The sequence below is a fragment of the Cariama cristata genome, unplaced genomic scaffold, assembly GCF_000690535.1.
Source record: "Cariama cristata isolate BGI_N322 unplaced genomic scaffold, ASM69053v1 scaffold230, whole genome shotgun sequence".
NCBI classification, from domain to species: Eukaryota; Metazoa; Chordata; class Aves; order Cariamiformes; family Cariamidae; genus Cariama; species Cariama cristata.
Window position 1 is genome coordinate 40,028 of NW_009595038.1, and position 21,799 is coordinate 61,826.

General features: G+C 38.4%; 1 protein-coding gene across 1 annotated transcript in view; it reads left to right on the forward strand.

Moving 5' to 3' along the window:
- Positions 1-11,558: 11,558 nt before the first annotated feature.
- Positions 11,559-21,799, forward strand: part of MARCH1 (membrane-associated ring finger (C3HC4) 1, E3 ubiquitin protein ligase) — a 34,544-nt gene continuing 24,303 nt past the window's right edge. The window contains exon 1 of the mRNA XM_009700121.1: positions 11,559-11,749. Coding sequence (XP_009698423.1) covers positions 11,559-11,749 — 191 coding nt within the window. The remainder of the gene's footprint in view (positions 11,750-21,799) is intronic.

Consider the following 21,799-nt stretch of genomic DNA (forward strand, 5'->3'; position numbering starts at 1 on the left):
TAAAAAGTCATTTGTGTGGGTTACACTGTGACAAAGCATAAATATGTTCACTGACACGAGAAACGTGGCAGTGACTAACATTTATTTTGAAGTAATTTCTGCAGAAGTCAGTATAGATGCTTATTAGAACAGGGTACTTGCACTTTCTTAAGTAGTGAGTTAAAAAGCAAGGTTTTCAGGCATGCACTTGAATCTTTTTCTGATGTACAGCATCATTCATTCTTTTGGATCAATTTTTCTTTGTGAAGCTACCTGCCAGTGAAGCTTTTCACATGCTGAAAGACATTTGATTGGAATCCAGTTTCCAGTGTGTTGTCCGATTCAAAGTGCTTTTTTTGTAGAACAGGAGGGTATACATAGAAAAGCATTTTCAGGTTACCACTGCATGGCACAAGATAATAGTAACAAATATTGCACCTGAAAACAAGATTGGAAGCTTCTAGGTGATGTAAACTACATACCAAAGGCAAGAGTTGAGTTCTGTGCAGTGTCGGATCATGCACACGATAAAAATTTCAATTGACAGAAAAATTAGAAAGTCTTTATCTAAAAATATAAATTACAGTAATCAAAACATTGTCTTTTACTGCTTTCATTTGCCTGTATGAATAGGCTAAAAAGGGTCAAATGGAGAGTTACATTTTAATAGTTGCTGTGTATTGTGTATGCCACCCTTGGCTGCGTGTAGAGCTCCTGCCCCAGAGCAGAGGAGGTGTTCCCTAATATCGCTGGATTTTGTACCACCCTGTTTGTGAAATGGAATACAGCAACGATTCTGCAAATACAGACTCGTATTTCATAATGCTCTCAAGTTGTTTATTCAGAGAGGACACCTGAGCTTTGCAGTGTATGCTTGGGCAATTTTGGGTACTAGGTATATTAACTCATAATTACACGATATTCCAGATTAAACTGAATCGTTGAACATTGAATATGTCTTATCGAGACATAATGAGAAGGAATGGCTTTGGTTTGTTTGTTATTTACCAGATACTAGTATAGTATATACCTATTCAATCTACAGGTTTTAAAATCAAACATTCCCTAGAGGGGCGAGGCGGGGGGAAATCAACACTGCAATTTTACTGTTCGCTTTTGCTGTTGAGAATGCAGAAATTTAGCATGTTGCAAAGACTTTTCTTATCTTGCATATAAGTTTCTGGTAAGAATTTCAGTAATAAACTATTTTAGGCAAATGAAAGGACAAAACTTAAAATATTTAGATATGATTTCGATATGGAATTATTTGTTAAGTCTACTGTAATACATGTTACTAAGTAAAAACAGTGGCTGGCCAATATGTTTCTGTACATGTACTACTATAAAATTAAACCAACTTGAATATTTACAAAAGATTTTCATGTAACTAAAATTATGTAGCTCTGCCTGTGAAAGTAATTTTTTTTTAAAAAAAAGTGTATAATGGAGTATTTCATCAATATGGCAGGAGTAAGGCAAAAACCCGCACTTTCCTTCTGTTAACCTGACTCAGCGCTGAATCAATGACTATTTTATTTGTGGGCAAGAGTACCTGAACAGTGAAAACTAAGTGTAGTTGGGCTATAGCTCCTGCTGTCCCTTGTCCCCATAAGACACTGTGCTTCACTCCTCCTGCCCTTGGCCCTCCGATGCCTGCAGCGGTTTGGTCGGTGGGTCCAGTGGTCCATGCCTGCACCATTTTGATCGGCAGGTAGGAGGGAGAGAGAGCATGCGCTCAAACTAATTTGTTGATCCATCTCTGTGCTCTTTTCTAGCTCATTACGGTGACCTTAAAATATCCCATTTGTCAGGTAAACCACTGAGTTAATTGCAGGGTTTTGAAAGTAATATCTGGCATCATTTTGTCTTCTCCTTCTTCCATACTCTGCCCAATTTTGTCTGCCTGTCGCCTGGTACCCCTGACAGTCAGCTGTGGCTGCCTTCAGTGACTATCCACCTGGGACATTCGTTCCTTCGCTTCAGCCTATACATCAATAAAACTGCCCTGAAGCTCCAAGAGCAAATGCAGAGGCGATTAGGAAAATGTACCGGTGTCTGATTTCTGCTGTACTGGTAATAACCTAGATTTTTCCTGTAGAATCAAGAAACCAATAAACAGGTCTTCTTGCCTTCTGCCCTGCTAGCACTGGGAGTAATAGATCATATTTGGGACTGATCTGTGTTTCCTATTATCTCATAGTGACAAAGTGGAGCCCGAGTTACTAACTGTGCCTTTCCAAACCTATCTACTGTAATACATATAAATAAAAATGTAGAAATATTGGAAATATGAGTTATGAACCAGCCTTGCTGTTCTTAAATTATTATTATTTTTTTAACCCTTAGACTTTCTTTCCCAGCCATTTCCCATGGTGCTGGTAGTAGAGGCAACTTTATTATTCTTTGTAAGAGAGAGTCTTGTGCAGCGATGTGGATTTCAGAGTTAGAAGTGTCTTATCTGGATGCATTTAAAAACCGAGTAAATTTAAAACTTGGCTTTGTTCATTACCTATTTACCACTGCTTAGTTCTGTGCACTGTAGATTTTTTCATTAAACTTGTTACGTCTTCCTAAATGTTTGTATAATTTAAGAGGAAAGCTAGTCTGAGAAGGATCTGGTGGATTCATGTCTTTCTGTTGTGGTTAACAAATTTTGTGTTTGAATTACAGTCCGTAGAGGTTATTCTTATATGTGTTTCTGAGGCTGCCTGATTATGTTAAAACACTTTCTGGAAGAAATGTTTCTAACACATTGTAATTATCTTTCTGCATGTTAATTATGATTCAAGAGCTCCTTAGAGAAGGATGCTCTCTCCGCAGTAAGATTTTAAATTCTCTGATGGGAACTTTGGGCTTATTTTTCAGTGCAGAGAAATTCAGGCTTGGAGCAAATTGCCTGATTTTCGTTTTAGCTCAATTGCTTCTCAAAAGCCTGGAGCAGGTGTTAGAACACTTTTTATTTACAAGTCTCTGAAGCATCCATCTAATAAAACTCCATCGAGTTACATCAGGAAGAAGTGAGGTGATTGTTTCAGAATATTCTGTGTGATAATATTCGTTGGTCTGATTTAGAATACGAAAAACAACAGAGAAAGGGAAGAAGGAAAGAATTGATTTTACTATATGTTTATGCAACTTCTGTACTGATTTCTTATGTCAGGTTGGGCTCCTCTCAGTAAGTTACAAATGAGAACCAAAAGGCACTAGCATGTCAAAGTAGTGCCCACTAAAGTTTTAGATGAAAAATTTACTGTTGGCAATGTATTGATTGTTGATTTGAGCTACTTGGTTTGTGATTTTGAAATATATTTCACAAACTGAGTATCAATTTCTCTAATATGTAATATAATATTTTTTCCTTTTGAATTATAAATTTCCGTTTAATCTCTCCCATTAAAACTGAATGTTCTTTCACATGGGTTTTGATATTCTCTGGTTTTTCAGCCTCTGTCAATACGAGGTGAATGTATGAAAAGTCCTGTATCACAGTCTGGGTGATTTACACAACCTGAAGCAGAACTATTACACACTGTGCATTTTTTAAATTGGTAAACATACCACCGCTTCTTTGGCAGTGATCCCAACAGAGAATGCGTAATATCTTCTGTCTGAATTATTGTAAGCACAAATCATAGGTTTTATGGTAGAAAAGACATAAAGGAACTTAATTATTCTTTTAAAAGAAGTTCATATTGTGGACTTTGCTAGCCTGAAAGAGAATTGCAGCATCTCCAAGATACCTGTTGTGTGACTGAATCCTAAAGAGCAATTAATTGTGTGACCCCTTGCATTTTGCTACAGGAGACTGCACTGCTACACATTGATCCACATTTGTTATTCATATTGTTCTTGGCTGATTTCACACTAACCATAAATGTCAATTCTCTTCCAGATCCATGCGGGGTTTTTTCAAGCAACCATGTAGCTTCACCCTTTCCAAACATAGCTTCTACTGTAGTAAGCAACTGAGAGGAAACTTAGAGCTTTCAAAAAAAAGAAAATAAACCAAGAAAAAAATAAGTCCTTGCTTTTGTAAAGTGTAAAATGTCAGCCTTCAAAAGTGCTGTTACATTGAGTAATACCGTGTATACAAAAGCGGTGTTAAAATATGAGTGTAAATGTTACGTTAGTCATCTAAAGGATTCTTTTTGCTCATAAATACAATCATTAATATCAAAGGTGAAGACTAACCTGGCACTTAACTCTCATTTACTGTAAAAAACAACAGCACAAAGTAAACAAGTTAGTGAAAAGTATTTCGTTCATCAAAACATAAAGCAGAGAAAGGCAAAAAACTAGAACTAGATACAGTGGCATAATAACTATTGCTGCACTTTTTTTCCTCTTAGATGTACATGTTTGATTTCTTTGTCCATACAATTTATTCTTTGTTTGCAATAAGCTTAACAAAAGACATGACTGCAGCATTTGCCTAAGTCTGCCTGAAATTTGAACTTCTGAATAAAATTGCATTAAAGACATCTCAGTTCCAGGGGACAGCCATTAGAAAATAATACATGTTCAATTTATTCTTGGATACACTTGACCTGTTTTAAACTCGTGTTCTAATGAGAGGGAATACATACAAAAATATGATTGTATGTATATAATAATACATACAATTATACAGATTCTGTTGTATTAAATCACAGTTCTTACCAGCAGTGTATTCTGAGTATACTTAGATGTGCCAAATTGGCACGTCCAGACAAAATTGCATGTATGTTTGAAATGTGTTAAGTACCACAAACTTCATGTGTTTATACAAGCTCACTTTGTCTGTAATGCCTATCTATAATTTCCATTTTGGTAAAGGCGTTGTGGTATCACAGATTGCAGTCCTATCCTATGATATGCAATACCATACAGGAGAAGTAGCTTTGATTTGTTTTCAGTAAACATGGTGTACAAGTTATTACATCTGCTTATCGGTTAGTTTTCAACAAGAATTATGATCTGTAACGTACCTGCTCCGTATGTACTCCTGGAAATTTTTATATGGCATTTAGTTTTTCACCATGGCACTCAGAAGCACGTTTCAGGTCCTTGTCCTAAAAAGAATTCAATTAAGCAAACTTTATTTCTACAGTAATACAAAATTATTTTTTGCTGCAGTCTGAGGTTTATTGCATTTCATAAAAATATGGTGCCTCCAGTTTTTTGTAATGATGCATTGTCAGGATTTCACTGTCTTTTGGCTTCATCATTTCAATATTCTTTGCAGCTCTTTTGCTCTGGTGCATTTAGGTTTCTCTCTTCCTTAGGGCTGGAATAAATAGATATCAAATACACAGCACAATAGAGTTGTTCAAATATAATAATGATACTCTCACAGGTGGGAATTTATCCAGCCTGTCTCCTGCCTAGCCCATCAGACCAAAGGAAGAATACGGTGAGTGCGTGCACTCGCATACATACGCATTGGTGGGGGAACGGCAGGAGTGTCATGTGATGGAAAACTCTTTAGTATATAGACACATTTTGAGGCTTTATGTCTTGCAGATAGAGGGATATGTGGAAACAGGTGGCCTCTTTGGAAGAGAAAGTCTAAGTGATGTTCTGTGAATACTGATACTGACTACCTTTACAACTAAAGTAGTACAAAATCCAGTAACAAAGAAGATGCTTCACCTTTCCTACAGGCTAAACCTGCATTTAGCTCCTTCCAGAAAGTCAAAAGCTGCTCGTCTCAGGGCTCTGCACCTTTTGTGGAAAGACCAGCACATCCTTTGTTTCAATTGCCTACATCAGTATATTTTTTTCTAAGAACTACAAAACATTTTTATTAAGAAAGTGATAATGACCAGCAGGATGCATCCTTGAAGAGAATCATAAATCAAAAATATTGCATTGCTGCAGTACAAAGACGTTTGCACACTATAATCCATCTGATAATTCAAAGCTTAGCTAGCAGTGCTTCTACGTCTACAGAAAGAGTGGCTTTTTGAGTAGAACCTGTACTTTTAAAATTAAGATTAACATAGATCAGTGAGACAGGAGAAAAGAAATTAAAAAGCTTATTAAATCTACAAATCAAAGTTGTAATTGCTTTTGTTGGTTTCATTTTTAAAATAGTAGGATAGATTTGCCACTTGCAATTTTGATTTTACTTTGCTGGAGAGTAAACCTACTTTAGTGGTTTAGGTTTCAAACCATTTTATAACAGAATCATACTGACTTTCAAAGGTGCTGAAAGGTATTGTTGGGCAGAATCGTAAGGATATGTCCTCTCCTTCCTTCTGTCTTACTTTTCCCTTCATTCCTTCTTTCCAGAGGTGAGGGGAAGGAGCACAGGAGAGAAAGAAAAAGTTCGGGGAAGAAATGTGCAAGGAATAATTTACCAAAAAAATATTGTATGACAGAGAATGTAACAGAAAATGAGTTACCGATTAATTTAATGGTTACTGTAAAGCCATCAGTCAGACTATAACAGCTTTGAAATCTGAGCACAAAGCAGGAACTCACTCCATCATAAGGAACCAAAACAAGGAAAAGGAAAAACCCAAACAAAACCCAAGAACTCTCCTCTCCCCCAAACCCACGTTCATAAGTTTCAGTGGCCGTCAAGACACATTTTGTAAGATACACCTGGCTTGGGTCATTTCCACCATGTTTTCAATTTTTTTAGGCCTGAGGAATTATCCAGATAAAAGTTTATAAAGATAGGTGTTTTCCAGAAAAAGTTGCATTGTTTACAAAGCAGAAATTTTCAGATGAAAGGACACATACTGGATCTCCTGCTGAGCTTATTGCCATGCAAACTGCTCTAATCTTCTAAGGTATCTATTCCTTGGTGTGCCATGATTTTAATAGGCTAGGGTTTCAGCTTTTTAACTATATTGGCTGGTGGGATCTGGAGGATTCTGTGATGCATCACTGCTATGAAGTATATTTAGCAGGGGAATAAAAGCATTACTCATATTCCCTGTCTGTCCTATCATCCCTCAATTTTCTGCAACTTTCTCCTTAAGGAATGTTGTAAGCTGAGCGGGTTTTGGAAATGCCTCTGGCCTGCCTTATTCAGAACAGAGGCATTAGAGGATTCATCAGCCTTGCTGGTCCTATCTGTGAGGCCATTTTATATCAGCTGTCCGTTACATCTGGTGTGCTACTGTAAGCTTAACTCCGTTCCTGTGTGACTGCTTTGTACTTGCGGTATGTGTTTTTACTGGGCTTTTCGGTTAGGTCAAAGTAGAGCCCTTCGCTCTTCTTAAGAAGAGCACAACTTGACTTGTGTTCTTGGACTAGTTTCAAGATGCAGCGTTAAGGTATAGATGGTCAGTGAGGACTCTCATTTTTTTTGTTATTGTCTACCAAATTCTCTCGGATCCTGAACACCAAAGTAAAGGCGATCTTCATTTAAAATTCTTACTGTTTTCATCAGGTGAACTTCATTCTCTCCCCCATTTCTGTCTTTGCTGCAGTCTTTTAGCACGGACACGTGTGTGTGATGTTGAAGTCCCCTTGTGTCAGATAAATGATTATCATCTCGCTTGTCCTGAAAACTCTGTGTTTACCAGTATTCTGTTTGAAAAGCATACTACCGACTCCTGTTCAACATATCAAAACCAATTCTGGATAAGTGCCCTGTCACGTCTGTTGATTGAATTGCATATCCTTGACAAGAGAGTTCATCTAAACTGGCCAAGGCAGCAGAAGGTGGTGACTGGGGAATCTCTCTCTACTAACAACATTTTTGAAATGCCAAACCTAATCAGCTGGAGTTGGCATTATCCCTCAAACATCTTCCTTGTGTTGATGGCACAGAGAAATGAGCTGCCTTGTTTATAAATGAATTGTCAGACAACTTTGTTTTGAATTACCACGTTTAATTATGCTGCTGATATAATTTGCTATGATAAAATTAGTACAGTGCTTCTTTAGTTTTCCCATTCCAATGAGCTGTATGATGTAGCTGTCTGAAGTAGACATTCGTTCAAGGAATACTCTTTTTTAGAAAATTCATTATTCTGCCTGCCAAGTGGAATTGGAGTCCATAGCATCAATCTGATCCCTCTAGTCAATAAATACAGTATCTCAAAATATTCAGCGTGCTAAATAGCAATGGGATAGCAATTATAGCAATAAGATCTGTGTGCTTGAGACTGTTTCCAACATCTGTTGCATATACATTCCCCTAAGAGCTGGACTGAGACAATGTGAGCAGAACATACTCAGATGGTCATGCTTTGGTTTGTCAGATAGGCCTTTAAAATAAACGTGATGCCACTTCAAAGGTTTTGTATTTTGTGGCTAAAACTAGCAGTAAAGGTGCTTAAAACTAAAAGAAAGCTTATATTATGAGCAGGGATGATGGAATTGTTCAATGCTGTGTTTTGTGGCAGCACAGTATTGCAGAAACTCCGAGGTAGGACCAACTGAACAAGCCAAAAGCAATGAGGTAAGCCCAGAGGCGGAGTTGGCAGCAGAAAGCAGATGCAGTTTATGCTGGCAGAACATGGGTGGGGTGAAAAAGCAAAGGGGTTTGGGGGTACAGGTCTGTAATAGGCTTCCAGCTGAGTTGGAATTTATAAGTTGTTAAAAACAGCTTCACTAGCTGTGAATTATTATATTCATATGACATGTGGTAGCAGGGACAGACTTGACATTAACAGGTCCTTCCACTCCTATTTAATTTACAGAGATAAGACTGCAATTATTTACAAGATAAGACCCTCCACTACCTGTGAGGTCCATAACTAAATATCAGATAATGAATATCAGAAACACAAACTTTCTTGGTTTTAGAAATCGCTCCGTCAGTTCATTTTCATTTCCCCAACATTGGATGCTTTGAAGATTCAGCTGGACAGGGTGCTGGCCATCTTGTCTAGACCTTGCTTTTGCCAAGAAGGGTTGGACCAGATGATCCTTGAGGTCCCTTTTAACCTGATGTTCTATGATTCTATGATTTTACCGTTAAAAGCTATTTTAAAGTAGATAAAAATCAAAATTTGTCATAAAATCAAAAATAAAAAAAGTCGATCAAAAAAAATAATCAAAAAAGTCGTAGAAACCTAGTGAATGAAACTTGCTCACAGATAAGAATCTGAATTATCTTGTGCATATTGGAGTTTTCTTGCTTTGTTTTTGAAGACCTAAGTGGTGCATAGGCTTTTTGCCTGCCTGGATGTCAGGTTTGCTCCATTAGGGATTAGACAAACAAGCAAAAAGCATTCTTTTTTTTTAAAAAAAGGAATTTGATGTAAATTATTTTAGAAGGAAACAAACCTTCCTCTGAGTTACATGCATCTAAATGTAATGTCATTATGCCAGCGCGGGGGAACTAGAAAGTACGTTTGACTGAGCATGGCTGAAACAGTCCAGACCTCTTTAGAGCTGAGAGTGAAATTTAAGCAATCAAACCGGTAATGTAATTTTTATCTTAAAACAATTAGATTTCCACCTGTCTCCAGTCCCAAATAATAAGTGTAAAAGCTTTTCAAGGAATTTGTTTTAATTTTTGGCTTGATTCCAGCCTTCTTAAGAACCGTCTAGCTGACTTCCTGCTTTAACAGCTGCCGAAAGTTGGTTGAGCTTGTGCAGACCTCCTGTACGGTTGCTGGGCCGGCTTAGCCATTCTCCTTACCCCTTCAAAGGGTAATGCTTTTGGCAAGGCGGTATAAAACTTGCATTTACAGCATGGGAATGACCTGACCACCGCTTAAGATCAAGTCAAACCCTTGTAGTACACAGGTCCTGAAAGAAGGAATAGTAACAGTCCCGCAGCTGTGAGGGGACAAAAGAAATGGGAGCTAGTCATGAGGGATGAATTCAGGAGTCCATACTCAACTCTGGGGGTGGATTTCTTCAGCAGTCCTTCACTTAGTCTGGAGGGATGCTTTTTCACACAGCAGCAGGATGTGTGAAACGTGGCTCTGGTGCTGATGTCTACGTCTTTCCTCATTAAGTAGCTTAAGGTATGCCTAATCACTTAAAACTAATCACAGAGGCTGAGGTGGAAAAACATTATATACCCAACCGTACATGTACCATCTGTTTCTAATATGTATGTGAGAACAATTCATATTCCTTCACTGTACGTGTAATTGAAATGTTGCTTTTGTAGAAAAAGAGATATGAAGTACAAACAATTTCGCTCACTGATACTTTTCCAGCATTGGACTGCACGTAGACACACTAATGTTCCTCCTCTGCCTGGTGGATCCAGGCACTGAAAAACCATTTGAACATAAGGATTGTGCCCAAATGTTGTATCAATTTAATTTATTGTGTTGCCTTAGTTTTCATACCTCTGCGTTTCTTTTCATGGAACTAGTGGTAAAGAAATAATAATGTTTTTGGTGGTGTGATATTAATCAAGAGATAAAAAGGGTTACTTGAATTCCGAAAGCTAGAAGATTATTTTCATGCAAAAGCACCATTCTTAAGTCTCAGCTGGTATCACACTGAAAGCAAAAATGCACATAGTGGTGACTGCTGTTTCCGAAAGATCTATGCATGAAATAGCATAATGGTTAAGAACCTTGGATAAAAGCGAAGTGTCAGCAGGTACTTGCTGTATTTATTTATTTTTGCTTGTACTATTAATTTTCAAACTGACACCACAAACATGTCTGTGAAAGGTGAGCTAGAAAGAATTTTAATTATGGACTCTACGTGTGACTGGATTTGATTTGCTAGTACAAAAGCTTGGGATGACAGCCTTTACCTCTTTATATTACTTGTACTTTGTACTCGTGTTTAATCATCATTCTTCCCTTGCGTCTGGTGCGTGATCTTGTGGAACTCTTAGGCTTTGTAGTATTTTGTCTCCGTTTGCTAGTGGTGCTCACAATGGGGTCGGGTTGTGTCCTAAAAGCTAACGCTCTTATCAGCTAAAGGAAGGTCATAGCCTGAAGAATTATTTGTATTGGATGCTTTTCCCACAATACTGTACCTCATGAGTGGCCCTGAAGAATCACAAAGCCTTGGATTTAAATTTGGATTCCGTACAGCTGTGCTGCCAGTGGACCGTGAGGTGGATTGAAATGGTTTGCTGTTAACACCATCAAAATATGTTTTCAGTGGACGTATTGAGTCTGCAATTTGTAGCAACCACCTTATGAGGAAAATGTCACATACTAAACGTGTTTTATATCTCTCCTGCTGTTTGAGAATGTGATCGGCTCTGTAGAGAGGCAGCCTGCACTTTGGTCTTCTCAGGCTCATCAGTTTAACGTTTTTCAACTCTTCTAGAAGATCTGATTGCCTCGAAAACCTTTTAAAACATACTTTAATTTTCTCAGTGTTCTGTCAGTCCACTCAGTGTAGGTTAGCTTTGTGCTCTTCGTCACTTGGCATAATGTAAATGCACTTCACTCCATTTTGAAGGGAATCATCATGGTTGTTTGATTGCATGAAATAAAAACAGCATCCTTTCCCATCAGACATTTACAGTAGATCCAAACCATAATGAAAATTCAAATGTTGAAAGCTGCTTCCTCAAACGGTGACAAAAAGTAGTCATAAGCGAATGAGAGCTGAAACACTTCAGTCATATTTAGTTCCACAAATCGGTTTCGCTTTTGGTCAGGCTTCCTGTATTTTGTGAGCTTGCATGTATTCAACAGTGCGCTATGAACAGCAGCAACTGTTACTTTAATTTTGTAATCATGTGGCAAAGCAGTAAAATATCTGCAATGTATTTCTTGGACAAAGATTCCAAACTATCTAACTTATTTCAACAGGCAAGCAGTCCTACAACAGGAACAGCTCCCAGGAGTCAATCACGGTTGTCTGTCTGCCCTTCCACTCAGGACATTTGTAGGTACGTGCTGAGAAAAATATGCTCTACTCTGGCTGATACTTGTTAGTTGTTTTTATTAAATAATATGTAGCTCTTGCTTCTGCTTAACACTATTCATAATTTACGTAGACTAGTTTTCTTTTGATCTCTCTGTTTTCATTCTGGTTTTGCTTTTCACTTTCATGTTTTTCTACTAAAATTCATGTTCTCATTTTCATCCCTTTTTTGTGATTTCTGTCTTTCCACCCGCCCTTACCATTTCCATCCCTTTCCTTTGCTCACTGCTTTGTCTAGATCTACTACCTTGCATGATTTGTCAGAAGATGAGCTTGAACATGCAACCCCTGTCATGGTGCTGACCCCTGTTAATAGGGAGTCTGGTAAGAAACAAGTAAAACGAAGGTTTAGGCGGAAAAGAGAGACTGGAGACAATGGTGAGCATACAGAAAAGCAAGGAAAGGGGAGAGACTGTAAATTGCATCCTGAGCCTGCGAGATCCAGCTGGAATGCATCTGATTCATCATCATCTTCGGATGAGAGTCAGTGGGCTCAGGCTAGGAGGAGAGCGAGAGAAAAGGCCAGAATGTCCAGGAGAGGGAGAAGGAACAATAGATCATGCAGTAACCAGGATGGGTCCTCAAACAACGATGCTGTTGAACTTGTCACCTTGGGGACAATGGGGAAAAAGAAGCAGGAGGTATCTGACCCTGAGAATCCTACTTTAAATCACCGCCGAAGAAGGGTTCCAAGGCTTAAGGAATCACAGTCTTCAGCATCATCTCAGGAAGCAAGGATTTCCTCAAGAAAATGTGGGAAAAGCAAAGGGAAAAGCTACTACAGACATCAGCAGCCTGCATCTTTCCTTAGACACGATAAAGATTCAAAGGACTGCTTTGCAGAGGCAGGCTCTGGCAGTGATGCTCTGGCAGTCCCAGAGAACGGAGCACCTGCTGGGGCAAGGCCCAGCGTCACTGATGCTGTGCGGAAGCCTCCGGTGTTGTATGATGACTGGTCTGATGATTTAGAAGTATGCAGGTTAGTCCCTAATAAGAAAGATTTAACGTTCTTAAGAGGAATTTCTCACCACCATGGGCTGAACACCCTTCTCTTGACTGCTTTCTATCACTGTTTCTCAGTAATAAACTGCTGGGCAGGCCGTAAGAACACAAAAACCTTTGCTACAGAGAAGTTAGTGTATTGCAATCTGAAGACATACTTCTCTTTTTTAAAAACAGTAATCCTACAGAGGAACCAAATGTTTTTCTTTGCTCCGTTTTTCTTCATGAAGACAGACACACTGTGTCCTCTGGCAGAGTATTACTGTGTTTTAAATCTCCAGCCAGAGGCAGAGAATGAGGCAGGGTGCCAGATAGCTCAACACAATGGGATATGGAGTTTTTCATCCTTAGGTGATCAGTTCAAATCCAGCTTTGGTCCCTCTTTGTCATTTTTCATTGACTTACATGAAATAAATTTATGGTCTTGATCCAGTGTCCTCTAGAGCTGCTGTTACCACAGCAATCTGATGGATGGTGCCTGCAAAACACCCTCTCCGGTCGGGCATAAGTTGTACGAGACTTTGCTGAACACCTCTGCACTGTGAACATATAGGGGCTGTTAGTTCGGTACCCGTCACAAGGATTGGAAAGATACAAAGGATGATTGGGCAGAGTAAGCAGTAAATTAAGCTTTGGGAAAGAAAAAAGGCAACACCACCAGATCTCTCTGGTTCAGAAGGTCAGGCTTCTGGCAGTCTGATACCCTTGGTGTGAAGCATGCAATCGGAAGGTGAGCATTTTCCCCTGGAAATGAGAGCAAGCCGACCACTTCTGAGCTAAAGTCCAAATTTGGAATAGGCATCTGGGTGGACTTGAGTTTCTTAATTTAATGGTAAATGAAAATGCACCGTCCCGTAAGTTTAACAGAACTGAAACAAGTATTTCTTTTTTTTTTTTTTTTTTTTTTTTTTTTCCTCCCCGTACTTGTGAGCCAGCATTGACTCTCATCTACGAAGTGTAAATGAGGATCAGGCTTAGTTTCTTGATACGGTAACTCAAAACTTCTCACTTTTCTTTGCTGGGAAGAAATTTGCATGGAAATATAAACACAGTCAGAATGAGGAAGTTCACGATGCCACATCATGCAGTTTCACAGTATACTTCAGCCTAGTAACACACGACAAAGATCCTAGTTTTAAAAAGAAAAAAGATGGCATGCAGGCATTATGCTTTTTGACAGCAGGAGATATAAGCTATTACTAATACAGCTGGTACTACGCACTGCTTGTTACACTTACCGAGCAAGAGTGGACAATTCAGTTGTCTGGCCATTGTCTGTCATGATAATTCAAGATTCTTCAGAGTAAAGTCCAGCTGTGTTTGTACATCAGCTTGTATATCAGGACTACACACCTGGCTTGGGACCTCTTCACCTTACAGAAATGCAAAGACACAGCAGCAGTGGTATCCATGTTACACATTATTGAAGCACCTGAAGTATGTCTACATGGTATGATGCAGAGATGTGCAGAGATAGCTACTTCAACAACTTCAAAGTTGTCTTAAATTTCTGAACCACCAAACCTACATGTATTGAAGATCCAGTGTAGCAGGCATATTACATCTGTAATAGGACCATTTAATAATTATTAAGAATATGAGCTACCCAAAACCTGAAATAAATTATTTCAGCATGAGTCTTTATATGGGCTTAACCTTATTTAAAAAAATAGAAATCAAAAGTTTTGTAATTGTCTCATGTAGATTAATCCTAACTGTTGCCCCAAACTTAGACGTTGCTTTCAGAAGGAATGTGGACTCCAGTCTTTTATCTGTCTTCTCGACCCATTGAATTTTATGATAATTATTCAGGCACTGTTTGTAAGACTTGGAGCTTTGTTCAAGGATAGACTTTTGGATGTGCATGCAGACTTTTCACCTAGGCTCTTGTGTAGTAGAGGAAGGTTGAAAACTTTTGATAGGTCTGTGTCCCTAGACTCGCTATCAGTGGAGATGCTCTTTAGGCAACTAGAGTTAAGCTCAACATAGTTGATGAGTTGGCCTGTTGTGCAAAATTTGTCAAGTGAGTCATAATTGCATTTTTCTTCATGTCAGGGACAATGGTATTTTTTTGTTGTTGTTGTCATTACTAGGTGTATCATAGTGATGATAATAGATCTAGGGAAGACATTACAAAATCAAAAGCATTTTAATTTTTTGTAGCTGGTAAGTTGTCTTAATCGGCTTGCAGACAGCTGAAGAAAAAGGAAGACATGTTTTTACTACTGATTCAGTATAGACTGTAGTTTCTGTTTTTCAGGACAGATCCATGCACTTAATTGACTCATGATCTGTGGTATGTTTTTCTTCAGATTCACGATCTTGCATCTGAAACAAAGAAAGAATTACATTTCAACGCAGATGTGCACATATACAGTAACCATTTTTCTGCATGGGAAATAATAGAAAATTTATGATGTTTATTCTAAGATTGTAGTAACATAGCTGGTTGAGATGTGGAAAATTTTTTTCTTGAGGTGTTTCTTCAAGCTTTTCATCCGAGATATTAATATCTTCTAGTTGATATGACCAAACCGGCTGAGAGGAATAGCTCTCACCTAGATGGGATTGTGTGGAAATAGCAGAGGAGCATGGATCTTAAACATCTCCTAGTGCCAGTTCTTTTGTCTTTAAGTGTTTGGGTAGGCAATTTTTTTTCCTTTACTTCCTCATGAATTTCTGGCAGTGGAACGCATTTATGTACACACATAAGGCTATAAACACTTTCCTCAATGTGCATTTAGCTGCATGAGTGGAAATGTGACAGGAGACACCCAATTCCAGCATAAGCACATTAGTCAGATAAAGTGTAGTACCATGGCACAATATACACTTCAGCTAGTCTAACATAGACCTCTTGGTCACTTCAAGTGAGACATTTCCCCTTTTAGTGTCACTGTTTCTTGGTTTCCAAAATGATGAAACAATGACATGGCATCAATGATGATCTTCACAATCTCTTCCCCAAACATACTTCTTTCTTCTGGAGTCCATTTGAAGGCAAGAGTTCTGCTTCTGGGATTAGGGACAACTACTTAAGTTCTGACCATGCTGAGTTGTTTTGGCAACTAATTTTTTTTGGGGGGGATTCACAGGATAGACTTTCTAAATCACGCAGTGGGATCCCCTTTTTTCCTAAGTTGCCCTGTGTCTGAGATTTTCTTCATATGTACTTTATTCTGGAATTTGCCATGTGGCTTGAGGCACAGCCTCAGAAATAGGTTTCTTTGGTCTGCGTGAGGGTAATCTCCCTGAAGGGAAAAGCTGTGTGTGGGACACTATAAAGTGAGTGGATTGTGAGGATTTAATCCCATGGATTTTCACATGGGACTTACTAAGGAAAGAAAATTGGTTAGTTGGTATTACCACTAGTGTATCGTAAGTGCTTTGTGTATTGACTCTGAGTTAATCTTATGGTATTTTTATTATTTATGATGTGAGAACTGAAAGATATTTTCTGTTTGACTAGTTATGTTTTGGTGTAAAATCTTTTTGTAGTACTGAAGCTGTCATTTCAGCAATAACGCTGAACTGTAATTACCTGAAAGAAACCACACACACTCAAATAAGGTGGAGTTTCTCACTTTGGAAAAAAATGCTTATGGGAAGTAGAATTTTGACTCCATGAATGACTCTGTATGCAGTCAGGTAATGACAGAGCCTTATTTGAGGAGTAAATAGAAGAGATGGGCATGCCAGAAGACTGGTAGGAACAGGGAGAAGTGGTAAGGGAGATGATGAAGCTGGCGGATGAAACCTGCAGAATCTACTGCAAGTATAATTTTTTTAAAATCAGCTTAAAAAAGCTAGTGTATTAATTAAAAGGCCATTATAAATTTAGGAAAAGACTATGCATTAACACAACCAGATAGGAAGACATAGTGTACATTGCATTTAACAAGAGGCAATACGATTATATAGTTTCTCTCTGTGAAATCAAGTGTTGTAACAGGAGTTTTTTTCATAATATTCTTTAGGAAGACCTGAAAAAGTAGTATCTTGCATGAAAATACTTACATCCTGAAATATTCATGTAGTAGAGTGCTCACAAAATCAACAGACAGAAAGCCGCTTGGGAGGAAACATGTCCTCATGGACTTGAGGAAAAAAGGGAAAGGTGAACAGAAGATAAATATATAGACTCAAATACTACCTTTGAAATTTAACACTTATTTTAAATATTTATACTGGAACCATGAAGTTGGATCCAGTAAATAATTTAAATTGTAGTGCAGAATATGTGGACTTGAAATACCATCCGGAGCCCTCTCAAATCACCAAAAACTGGAGGATGCTCGACTGCCGGACTGTGGTGTTTGGCTGAAGAGGGTTTTTAACCTGTTTCTCCCTGGGATGTTGGTGCCTTCCTTGGAACCTCAGGATGATATCATTCCTTCATTAGGAGCCAAGTCTCAGTCTGGTCTTGCGTGTTGGCCCCTCACCCTTTCCTTTCAAAGAACTGCGACTATTGCTTACTTTCCTGGTCAAAGCCTTCTTTTTACAAGGTGACTTTCTGATAGGAATTTCCTGCTTTTTGAGGAATCTCCTTCTCTGTATGATGGTCTAGTGGTTCATCAGTCTTTGAAACAGTACGAAATCCTGGTTAATTCTGTTCTCCACCTGGTGGTTCAAAGCCCCATCTGTCACCTCTTTAGCCATCTGGTTATGCAGTCTCTTTTGGAAGCTCTCCATGATTCAGAAGGATGCAAGGAGAACCGAAACAAGGCAGGCATGTCTTTGTTGTGCGTAGGGTCACTTAACTGGGGGAGAACCGAGGCCTGGTTTCTGCTTCTTTCTCTCAAAACCTATTATTATTTTTAACGCAAATAGGTGAAATGGCACCACTTCCTGCTAGAACGTTTGGGTGAGAGGAGACCCTTGGTTTTAAGGGTCTCGTTATTAAACAATTAAAACTTGCATACGTTCTGTCGGGAGTGTAGTTACTTAAAGCTTTGACTTTCACTAGGCAGGTGGGAGGAAATCTAAATCCTTCTTTCCGATGCAGTCCCTAGTTCTTTGAACTGTGTTCAGTGCAGTAAATCTTGTCTGACACGTAGCTTGAGTTGCACTGACAGTGCATCTGAGGCAGGAATTACTTGTAACTCTTTAGACGGTTAGATATCCTATTTATCACCTATAATGGAAGATTAATAGAAGGACAAGAAATGTTGACAAAATAGAAGATTTAGTGTGCTTTTGCTAATGTTGTTTGCTCTTGGGTCTCTTACAAATTCTGATCATGTTTGCAGAAATCAAGAGACAGCTTTACCCTAGACCATTATGAAATTCCACTGGTGTGGTGCAACATTTTGAAAATGTTTTTTTCCGCTAGTCAGATAAAGCCAGCTGACTGTATAGCATAATGGAAGGGCAGGAGTGACAGGGGAGAGGTATACAAGTTGATTACATTCGGTATGGAGAATTAATGTGCTTCATTCACACTGTGTTTAAATGGAGAGGAAGAGCAATTTGTCATTTAGATTACTTCATGATTTAACAGTGGAAAGAATGGAAACAAGATTAAAAAAAAAAAAAAAAAAAAAAGCCTGCAAAATGAAAGCAAGGGAAACATGGCATGCTGTAGCCTATTGCAAGGTGAACATTTTTAGTGAATTTAACTTTTTTTTCCCAAGTGATAAATTAGGCAGGAGCAGAGTTTGATATTTTTTTTTGGTTTCTGTTTGTGAATGAGTTAATTATTTGCTGTTAGTTGTTCATAAAGTCGTTTGCTTTAATTTTAGGTTCTAACTATCTAAAAGCACTGTAGCACTTTATAAATTGGCAGAAAGAGAAAAATACCTTTTTTTGGACAGGAGAACAGTTTTCTTAAGATTATCAGACAGCAATGACAGCAATTTTGTGCATCCTTTTGCAAACCTGTGGAATTGGTTCCTTTTGGTCCAGTTAAGATAACCTAGGAGCTCATGGTATTTCATGCTGGCAGCTATTAATCCTCACAGCCAAAAATCAAAGCCAGGGATTCACTTGGTCCAACATTTTCCAGCTATGCTGTTTCTCCCTGACTGAGCTCCCTTAAGTAATAGTGAGATATAGCAAGGAGATAGACCCAGTGAACGGGGCAAGAATTTATCTTTGCATAATCATTATGAGTCCAGGTGTGCTTTCCAGTCAAGGGCAAGATTTTGACTGCCTTTTCAATCATTTCTCACCAAAAATAATGCTTTTGGAATAGACATTTTCTTCCTTGAGCATGTTTATGTGGAGAAGCTATTTCCCTCTTTTATTAGATCTGTTAAAAGTTCGAAAGCATTTCTATTCTACTGGTAGCCTTCCATCCACTGGAAAATGACAGTATGGGTATTGAGGATCTGCATTAATTTAGTTTACAGTGCATAGAAATTGCATCACAGTGGTGGGAAACATGTCACAGACCCAAGGCAGTAGCTTCTCCTAATTTTGTCAGTGAAGGAGCCTCCATGAGTGCTTTAGATCAGATAAGGAACCTGCTTTTTGAAGCACATTTGATTACCTTTGCTTTCACCATGGCCTAGACCATGCTAAGGATTGAGCTCGGGGCTCTCCAACTGTATTCCCATTGAGTGATAGTAAACGGCAAGACGTATTTCTGGTCCAACCTCAAAGCAGTATCAAATAAAAGCAACCCTCACCAAGATGTGCCTGGTGTAGATATCAGGTTTTTAGCACTAGCTGGTTTTTTTCAACAGATTTGCTACGCTTTCACTGCAATGCTTGTTAACCTAGACATAGCTGTACGGCACCTGGGAATATTAGAGAATGATACAGTTTTTACACAATTATGTCATTTATAGCCCTTAAACATTATCATACATCATTATCAGTATGCCCATGCCCCCATATCCACTTCTATTTTTGAAAGCCTCAGAGGCATTCCTCTAGGTTGTACGTTTGTTAATGAGGGTAGAATTTGACCTGGTAGATTTTTAAGGAAGTGTATAAAAGCTATCTGCGCTACAGTACTGTTCTTAAACCCTTTGTCTATAGGTAATGGTCAAAAATCCTTGAAAAATTTTTATTAGCTACTGAGACGCAATGCCAGTCTCAAATATGGGATCCACTGAAAGCGTTCTGGTGATGCAAAATTACTGCAACCTCTTTTTCCGCCAGCGCTGCTCCTAAATGACAAGGCTCTCACGTGGCTTGAAGCACAAGCAGGGCCATGCTACTCCATTCTTATCCTTAATCACCTTCCTTTGACAGTAGTTATCCACAGAAATCAGCTGTACAGTTCCCGGCGTAGAGGGTAGGAGTAGAGCACAAAGTTTCACAGCGCACACAAGACTCCTGCAGAATAAGTGCGTTTTCTACTTCGCTACAGCGGCATAGTGATTGGCCTATTTTCTTAATTACCGCAGAGTGGATTAGCAAAAGACAGGTTAGGATAACAGCTGTTTTTTCCAATGAGGGTAAAGGTTAGGAGCTATTCTCTTTAATGAGAGTAAAATTGTTACCTTGCATGTGAAGGAAAAGCTACGAATCTGTGGGAATCTACCTGCATCTCTTGCAACAAGCAGCTTAGATGGTGACGAACCGTCTAGATTGTAATTTTGGTTGCTGTGATTTTGCCAAACTAAACCACTGTCAGGAAAACCTGAACATTTTCGATGTGAACTCCTTGCTTTGTACTGATTTTAGTTGACCTTTTAAACTAAGGTTATGTAAGAAATGTTTGCCTGTATGGAAAAAAGAACAGATCTTAATTTGATGAGAAGTGACGAACAGTCATCCAGGATAGCTCTTGCTGTTTTTCTGAAAATCAGCCTAAATCCGATCAGCGTGTGAATGTCTACAAGCTGTAGGCGTCTTGTTTCGTGCTTCCCTTCCTGCCTTCTAACTTTTGCAATGAACAGGACCAGGGGAAACAAGGGAAAACAGTTCATAGTCATGGAATTAAAGACAACGTGACAATGCCACGTTCTGAAGATGCCTCAGATACCTCACTTCGGAGTGCTTAGTTTAGCAGCATCTCATGATTTTAACCCGATAAGAAATTTCTTTCATGTATCTATGTATGGTGTCAATATGCCCTTCAGTCAAGGAGATGGTATACCTTAAACTACTGGTAACCTTACTTACTCATTTTGCATAGTCATTATGGCACGAAGTTTAAAATGTCACATACAATTTCTCAACCAAGGATTGCATTATCAGTGAGTTTTTCAGCCTCATTTGAATGTGCCTTAAATTGGATTAATATTTTGAACAAAAAGAAATACTGAAAAATAGTAGCAAAATGTTCTCAGTAAACGCCTTTAACTTTTCATTTTTACATACACCGTTCTCTAAAAATTTTGTAAATTGGACTATTCTCTTCCTGTTTGAGAATTGTTTTTTGTATAGGGAACATACATGAAATCTGCAACAGGTTTCGTATGAATTATGCAAAATCTTTCACAAAGACTAATTTTGTTTTCAGTTTAGCATTTTTGACTTTCTGCCTGAAAACTATTTTTTCTTTCCGCTAATTTATTGCATTATAAGTGAAACTGCTACTTAAGAACATCCTTTAAAGATTTTTTTTTTATGGATTTTTGTCTGATATATGCACAGTGTTGGCATAAATTTCTCTGTTTGGTACATCTCTGTGCTGAAGGTTGCAGAAACAATTCTGTGCTAGAGAAATATATGCTGGGAAATTAAAATACTGGCATATAAAGCAAAAATTTAAGCATAAGAATGACTGCACTGTTAGAATATTATTTCATAAAGTTTCACAGTGAGCTTTCTTTAAAGAAAAATAAATATTCTGTGATCTCAATGTGTAGGGATGTGTCTGTAGGTGTATATTATACACACACACAAATTTTGTTTATCTCAATCAGAAGATCATCCAATAGCTCATATATGTTGTGTTGTCTGGTGTACACATGATTTATAGAGCAAAAGCTCCTTTGGAGCCTTGTACTCATCTTTGCCCCTAGACAAGCAACATCCTCTTCATAGGCAGGAATTTTTAAAGCACTAAGCTGTCAAACCTACCAAAAAAAAAATAAATTATGCAGGCTCAATTTGT